Source organism: Austrofundulus limnaeus, unplaced genomic scaffold, assembly GCF_001266775.1.
Source record: "Austrofundulus limnaeus strain Quisiro unplaced genomic scaffold, Austrofundulus_limnaeus-1.0 Scaffold513, whole genome shotgun sequence".
Lineage (NCBI taxonomy): Eukaryota > Metazoa > Chordata > Actinopteri > Cyprinodontiformes > Rivulidae > Austrofundulus > Austrofundulus limnaeus.
Window position 1 is genome coordinate 253128 of NW_013952915.1, and position 7997 is coordinate 261124.

The window sequence follows — 7997 nt, forward strand, 5'->3', positions numbered from 1 at the left end:
GTTTGAAGGGATGAACTCATGTGAAAATAAACAACCTCTCTGTATAATAGAACAGCCATAAAAGCCATTAACAGTGCTGGTTCAAATGATGGTTCACAGGAACGATTAACTGTAAATGAAGTCTTACAATCAGTGCGCTCCAGAACTGCTCTCATAGCAGCTATAAAGASGGAGATGATGCAAATGTGCTGCTTGTTTCACTTCTACAACCTTTAAGAGACACAAACTAGATCTCACACARCAGTAACGTGTAGGACCCCCACACTGCTACGGTCCGAGGGTCTGAGGTCACTCCAGACACACTACATGTTAGTAACGTGAGGCCAATCTGACCAAAACAAATAAAAAGAGGGACTGAGCGAGCCCCAACCAGCCAGCTGATTTACCGTCAGATTCAGGAACACGTTGCCCTGTGGTCCGACTCGGACCCTGCAAACAGAAACTGTGAATAAAGGGGCCAGAGAGGTGGGCCCACAACACCTCCCCTCTGGTCTGCCTCGCTCTCTGAAAGAGGCGGGGCTTAGTCCTTTTAAAGTTGTGTCAGCCAATCGACTGCCAAGAGGTAAACAGGTTACTGTGGAGCCACTCACGACACCTGGACACGTCAAAGCACCAATGACCCAGAACAGCTTTATTATTTTGAGTGGGGGTCTGTATGGGGGGTGGGGGTCCTGATGGATAGCCCTTCATCAGAACTGAACATAAATATCTGAAGCTCCTCTGTTGAACAGTTTTTTGAGTTATATGCATTATTGTATGTCCAGAAACCCCCTCTTTAGATGTAGCCCCCTCCTCAAATATGGGGTCTATCATAAAGCCGTTGGGTGGTCCAGTGTAGGTCGGACTCATCTACAGTCCTGACACATTTCGTGTTGATCGGTGCAGCTGTTTCTGTGGTACAAATGACCAAAAATCTCTGAATGAATGAACAAAAGAATAAATTAACAAACAAACAAACAAACAGTACGAACACAGTATGACCCCCGCTTCACATGCGGTGGGGGTGGGGGTCTACTCAGCGATCTTAGATTGTAACATCGGTGTCTTGTTGTTGTGTCCTCAGAGACCAGGTGTACCTCGTCAGTCTCAGAGAATCCTACAGGAATGAGATCATTCCTTACCGGGTAAGATTATTCATCACAGACTGACGGGCTGTGTGTGTGTGTCCCTAACGCACTGTGTGTGTGTGTCCCTAACGCACTGTGTGTGTTTTACAGAAGCTAACATGGCGGTCGGGCCAAGCGGACAGAGAGATGTGTGCTGTGAAGGGGAAACACAGAGTACGTATTCAAACTGTTGGTTTCACCTTCGGAACAATAAAAACCTCCAATAAACCAACTCGTGTGTGTCGATTTTCAGGACGAGTGTCACAACTTCATTAAGGTTCTGGTTCCCAGAAACGACGACCTGGTGTTCATCTGTGGAACCAATGGCTTCAACCCCATGTGCCGGTACTACCGGGTCAGTGTTTGGTGTTTTCCTAAACCTGGTGGATTTATCTCTGAGTGTCCCGGTGAGGCTGCTCTAACGTGTGGGTGATTTCTGCTTCCATCAGTTGGATAACCTGGAGTTTGATGGAGAAGAGATCAACGGTCTGGCACGGTGCCCGTTCGACTCCAAGCAAACCAACGTGGCCCTTTTTGCTGGTACGGGTCAAAGGCACAGCCACCCACGCTGAGCTGAAAAAATAAAAACTAATGTGTTTCTATTTGTGCTCTCATTATGATCTGTGTGTGTGCGTCAGTAACACTGAGCCTGCAGCCATAACAGCTCAGCCTATTAAGCTTTGTAATAGAAAAATRAAAACACACTGAAGAGCTCTGTTTGGTCTGTGATGGGTTTCTTCTCATTTTGTCTTGTTTTAGAAGGGAAGCTGTATTCTGCAACTGTTGCTGACTTTCAGGCCAGTGATTCTGTCATCTATCGCAGTATGGGTGATGGATCAGCCCTGAGAACCATCAAGTACGACTCCAAGTGGCTGAAAGGTGAGAACATTCCTCTCTTTCTGCTTTGAGTCCAGCTTCTGGAAGGTAYGCTGTCGTTTCTGTCCTTTAGCACCAGTAGATTGGACCAATGCTCCATGTATCCACCTATCTGGGGTTGAGTTTGGATGAACTGTAGGTCCAAAAGGTCTGGTGACCCTCTCCTACTTAAATATGTGAACCTCCTCAGCTGATGTTTGATGAAGAGGAGAAGCAGATCTCTGAGCTTCACTTGGACATCCTACAGAGGAAGTTCAGTTTAGCCTCCTGGGTCTAGGATCTGGTTCTTTACAACACGTTCTCACTCCCGACTCGTCACCATATTGACACTTGGTCAGGTACCGTCTGCATCCAGTTTTGACGTGTTGGGTACCCCCCTCGCTTCAGTCATTGCCGCCCGCAGATTTTCCGGGTTGCGCCACATAGGAGTCTTTGGGTTGGGGGTCTGTGGTTAACATGAGGGATCAGGGTTAATGGTTAATTTTAGGTACTGAGGTCGGGGATAGGCTGTATATGGCTAATAGAAGTTAAATTTAGGGTCTGGAACGGTTAGTTGTCATTTCCTACTCTTCAAAAATATGACAATGCACTCCTCCTCCTCCACCTCATCTCGTTAAGAACTGACGCGAGGGGTGTACCTGAAGTGTCCAAACCTGGACGCAGACAGCTACCTGACCAAGCGTCAATGTGTTGATGAGTGAGAATGGGTTGTTCTTTCAGCTTTGACAGGCCGCTCATGAACTTCTGTGAGGGTTGGAGTGTAGGTGGACCAATGAATCCAGAGTTGTGGCCCAGATCTGTTGACCCTAAAGGTRCATTGCATCGTTACCCAGATGAGTGCTGTGGCCTCAGACACCAACAGAACCACATGATCTGCAGAGAACGAGACCAGACCCTAAAGCTGGTTATTAGAGAGCTGATTCTTCAAAGAACTGTTTGGGGGGAGCTCTTTAACCKGTGCCAATCGCAGAACGGTTCAATGTGTCGTAGAGGTTTCAGCGTCGAGCAGATCGTGGCCATATGTTGGAAGAAAAGGCACCAGTTTTTTCTAAATCTTAGTTTCTCAGTCCTCCTCCATCTCCTGGACGTGCTTCTACCTGCCTGGAGTGGAAGCGCCCGTGGTGCTGAGTGTGTTCGTACGTGACTGTCAGGGCTGGTTTCAGAGAGACTCAGAGATCTGCTGCTAGCCCAACTCCTCGGGAACACGGCCCGTTCTCTCCCAGGCAATCTAGGTCACCCCTGTCATAAACTGCCTTCTACAAACCTCTAAAATATTCAACATGCACAGTGCTGGTGACGATGCAAAAATCCACTCTAACTCTCTGCCTGTGTCTCCCCCCTCAGAACCTCATTTCCTGCACGCAGCAGAGTATGGGAGTTATGTCTACTTTTTCTACCGGGAGATTGCCGTGGAACACAGCAATCTGGGGAAGGTAAGATTGTTCCTCCTGCTGTTTAGAACACATCACATATTCCTCACAAGAAGAGAGCGCAGGGCTTTTATCAAGRAAGAAATAATAAAACAGCCTTCCCGGGTRGATGTGCTGCTGCCACAAATGGGCYGGGCAGTAATGGGGTCCATTCAGGCGATGGCTTTGAATCACATCAGAATGCAGGAGAAACTCGGCCCAGTGTTTTCTGGGAATGCTTGGCTAATGTAAAACCATTACGGAGTGAAAGGATCTGCCTCCTACAGGCTGCACTCTTTGTGTCTCACTCCAACACTCAGGCAGAGGAGTGAGGCGTTCAGGGCCGGCTTCACATCGGACCGATGCCTCCTCCTGGAGCGAGCGGGCCCACCGACAGGAAGCCAGCAGGCTCCATCAGCCACCAGCTACTAAATATTTCAACCCTACTAATGCTGGGGTGACACCTGGCCTCTGATGGAGCTTTGCACTGTTCAATTATTCAAAGCGTCTTAGCCAACTGCTCCGTGCAGCTCATTTAAGCTCTGTGCTTTGGTAATTTGTGCAATCAAACACACTTTCAGACGCTGCAGCTTTAAGTAACTCKGGGCTTTTTCATCTCGTCTTTTTTATGTTTGTTTAGTCAGGGTGAACAATTTCAATCTGTGAGCAGGCGAGCGAGCGAGCGTGGACTCGTTCGTGCCGMGCTGCTCCAGAACGGAGTTATTTATTATTCAGCATGTCGGAGCTTTTTCCGTGGCGCTCACTGGGAAGCCTGGCTCTCTGCGACCCCTCTCAGGTGGTGTACTCTCGAGTGGCCCGGATCTGTAAGAACGACGTGGGAGGGTCTCAGCGGGTGCTGGAGAAACACTGGACGTCCTTCGTGAAGGCCAGGCTGAACTGCTCCGTGCCGGGGGAGTCCTTCTTCTACTTCGACGTGCTCCAGTCCGTCACTGACATCATCGACATCAACGGCGTCCCCTCGGTGGTGGGCGTGTTCACCACGCAGATGAACAGGTCAGAACGCGCCCGTCAGACGGGTTTCACTGAACCGCTCTCAACATTAATGCTTCTTCTTCTTCTCCGTGTCTCATCCTCACAGCATCCCAGGCTCGGCCGTCTGTGCCTTCTCCATGGCCGACATAGAAAAAGTCTTCTCAGGGCGCTTCAAGGAGCAGAAGACCCCCGACTCCGTCTGGACCCCSTTTCCAGAGGAGAAGCTGCCCAAACCCCGGTCAGAACCCGTCTGCCTCACTTCAGACCAGATATATTATCAAGTATTTTGATCAAATGGGACTTTAAGGAAATRTCAAGTTTAAATTTCAACATCTAACTCACAAAGACTGCATCACAGCTCACTTCTAYCCTGGAAAATCTCTCTTGTATAAAGTACCTCAGAGTGATAGTTGAGTCTAAGTACAAGTATATTATCATGRAATTACTTTGGTAAAAGTTAAAATCTCCTCTAAAAATATTAATTAAGTAAAAGTCTTGAAGCATCTGATTTTTTKTRYAYAWRMRSAKWYYYSYRSAKMYYYWWAAARWSTYWWAAWRSRYWWWAATTSWYMAWYCMWTWAWWARRRCYTWAAWWKKYYTWAAAAAGTCTGAAATCAAGCTTTCAGAGGTGTTTGAGGTCAAACAAATGTTAAGAATGAATTTCACCTAATTACAAGTTAAGAAGGACATGGACATTTCTCTTTTTTTGTRTCGAAAAAATACCGAACTGTAAGACTGAGTCATTGAACTGAATCCTGAGTTTCTGTATCGCTGCACCTGGAACTGTTACTTTACTCTGGAAAACCTCTGGTTTAAATCTAAACATCATTTAATGAGTGCTGATCACATAAAGTCCTCGTTAGCTCTGTTTCTATTATCCAGACTTATTAAAACTGTAAAGAGTCAAACAGCAGCTCAGATGTTAGGTTTTCTGGGAGCAGCAGGTGTTCCACGCAGCAGCTGGGAACCACCGGTCCCACCTGTCCCACCTGTCCCAGCTCCCTCTGTCCCGGTCCTCCTTTGTCGTGGCTAAACCCTCTGAAATGAAATGTTTTCCAGCAGAAAGGCAGCGCCGGGTTATTAGCTCTGACCCGACACGCGCGCTCACCATCTGCTGCACTTTCAATTATTCATCGGGCCAAATTAAAGTCACTGAATATTTAACCCATTTACAGTCGGCGTGTAGAACCGCAGCGTCCAAAAGTCCACAAAGCACCTCATTACCTCCATGAATGATTGATGGAGGGTAATCATGTTTATGTATATTTGATGTTTCCAGCTGAGGCCTGSCTTCCTCACAGCTCTGACAGCCGACAAAATCTGAAACTTTCAGCACTTCTTTACTCGTTCCATTAGATACAAACAGTTTTCAGTTTGACCTGGACCTGGTTCTGGTCCTGGTCCTGCTCACTCATTGGTTGTCTGATTTTATGACTCTGGAGGAACTGACTGATCTTTGACCTTTGACCCCTGTGCCTCAGACCTGGGAGCTGTGCCGGTCACGGTCCAGCTGCCTCCTTTAAGAGCTCCGTGGAGTTCCCTGATGACACCCTGCAGTTCATCAAGTCCCACCCCCTCATGGACACGGCGGTCCCGTCCATCGGGGACGAGCCTTGGTTCACCAGGACCCGTGTTCGGTAAATCCAGAACTAAAACCCGTGTTGTGTCCCTCCTGAGTCTGGAACATATTTATCTGAAGATGAAGGAAGTTCAAACTACGGTGCTAACACCGTGTCCTCTGCTGTCTCTGAAGCTACAGGCTAACAGCGCTAGCTGTGGACAACCAAGCAGGACCCCACAAGAACCACACCGTGGTCTTCATTGGGTCTGAGTCTGGGGTGGTTCTCAAGGTTCTAGCCAGGACCTCCTCTGTGTCCCTGGATGACAGCCTGCTGCTGGAGGAGATAGACGTCTTCAACAGAGTCAAGTAGGTTCCTCTGACCTTTGACCCCACTCAGTCCACTGGTTGACGACTCAGCAGATCTGCAGGTTTTTGTAAAGCTGCACATGACGGGGTCACAGGATCGATTCCTGTTAACCCCCGGCAGGCTTTAGATCTACTCGAACACAGAACTGATCTGATCCGGTTCTTCTTGTCTCTGCAGGTGTCCGTCCAACCGTGAGGACGATAAGCGTGTCCTGTCTCTGCACGTGGACAAAGACACTCACAGCCTTTACGTGGCCTTTTCAAGCTGTGTCATCAGGATCCCGCTGAGTCGCTGCGAGCGCCACTCGTCCTGCCACAAGTGAGTGAGGCGGCGCACGTGTCCCAGCCGCGGGACTTTAGGGTTTTGTTTTTCACGTTGTCCCGGCGGAACCTTTGTCTTCACGGTTAATGTTCAGCAGCCGGTCTAATGATTAAACCTGCTGCAGGTCCTGCATCGCCTCCAGAGATCCTTACTGCGGCTGGAGGCCTCATGGAGCCTGCGAGAGGATCCAGTCTGGTCTTCTGTGAGTTAAATCCAGTGTCTTCACTCGAACTCAGGCCAACATTGTAAATAAGAAACTGTTCTTAATGTTTTGCCCGTTGAACTAAAGGTTAAATAAATGAAATAAACACGCACACAGGAAGCTGAAGACAACGATACAAAGAAGCTTCTCCCTCTCATTAAGATCAGTTTAGAGTCATCAGTAAGCCTAACAAGGMTGGGTTTAGTCTGTGGGAGGAGAAAACACACAGGTGCATGGAGAGAACATCTTAAACGCCACGAAGAAAGACCAGGAGGCAAACCTGTGACTGTTTCAGTGAGGCAATAGGTCTAACCACTGCTACACTGTGCTGCTTGGCTGCAACATAAAAACTCAAATATTAAAGGAGACATATCTAAAAATCCAGGCTCGTTTGGATTTAAATAGACTCAAAAKGTGTTTATCTGAGACACGCCCCAGAAAAGGGGTGGGGCTTGTGGGGTTACAACAGGGAGGAATTCAGACAAAAAGCATTGCATTTCCACCTCATTTAGATTTAAAGAGACAGCCTGAAAACAAGTTGAACTGAGACAAACCTCAGAAAAGGGGCGTGGCTTTCAGCTTTTGGTAAAGGGGTGGGGTTTGTTGTACCTCAGAAAAGGGGTGGGGTTTATACAGTCACAACAAGGAGAAATTCAGACTAAAGCATTGCAGTTCCGCCTCGTTTRGATTTAAAGAGACAGCCTCAAAACAAGTTGAACTGAGACACACCTCAGAAAAGGGGAGGGGCTCATCGTGCCTCARAAAAGGGGCGTGGGTTGTGGAGTTACAATTAAAAGGAATGCAGACCAAAGCATTGCAATTCCTCTTCTAAATATAAAGAGAAAGCCTCAAAATGAGTTGAKCTGCGACACAGCTCGGAAAAGGGGGCTTGCAGCACTCAGAAAAGGGGCGGGGTTTGCTGTGCCTCATAAAAGGGACGGGGCATGTACAGTTACAACAAGGAGGAATTCAGACTAAAGCATTTTAGTTCCACCAACAGATTTAAAACAAGCTGATCTGAGGCTGTGTCCAAAACGGCAGGACGGGTCCTCCGAAGGTCGAATTTGTCGGCCGCATACGTCACAGCGCCGCGACGAAGGACGTCCAAAACGGAAGACTCCTCCGATGCGTCCGACAAATACGTCCTTCTTTTTCCCCGAAT

General features: G+C 48.0%; 1 protein-coding gene across 4 annotated transcripts in view; it reads left to right on the top strand.

The window, feature by feature from the left end:
* sema6d (semaphorin 6D) overlaps positions 1 to 7997 on the top strand; it is a gene marked incomplete in the record, with an annotated part of 32775 nt that overhangs the window by 15832 nt on the left and 8946 nt on the right. For all 4 annotated transcript variants that reach the window (XM_014025981.1, XM_014025979.1, XM_014025982.1 and 1 more), the window contains 12 exon segments: positions 1064 to 1124; positions 1218 to 1280; positions 1360 to 1461; positions 1556 to 1646; positions 1866 to 1985; positions 3327 to 3415; positions 4188 to 4405; positions 4491 to 4622; positions 5866 to 6021; positions 6138 to 6311; positions 6490 to 6630; positions 6758 to 6835. In XM_014025981.1, the coding sequence (XP_013881435.1) occupies positions 1064 to 1124; positions 1218 to 1280; positions 1360 to 1461; positions 1556 to 1646; positions 1866 to 1985; positions 3327 to 3415; positions 4188 to 4405; positions 4491 to 4622; positions 5866 to 6021; positions 6138 to 6311; positions 6490 to 6630; positions 6758 to 6835 (1425 nt within the window).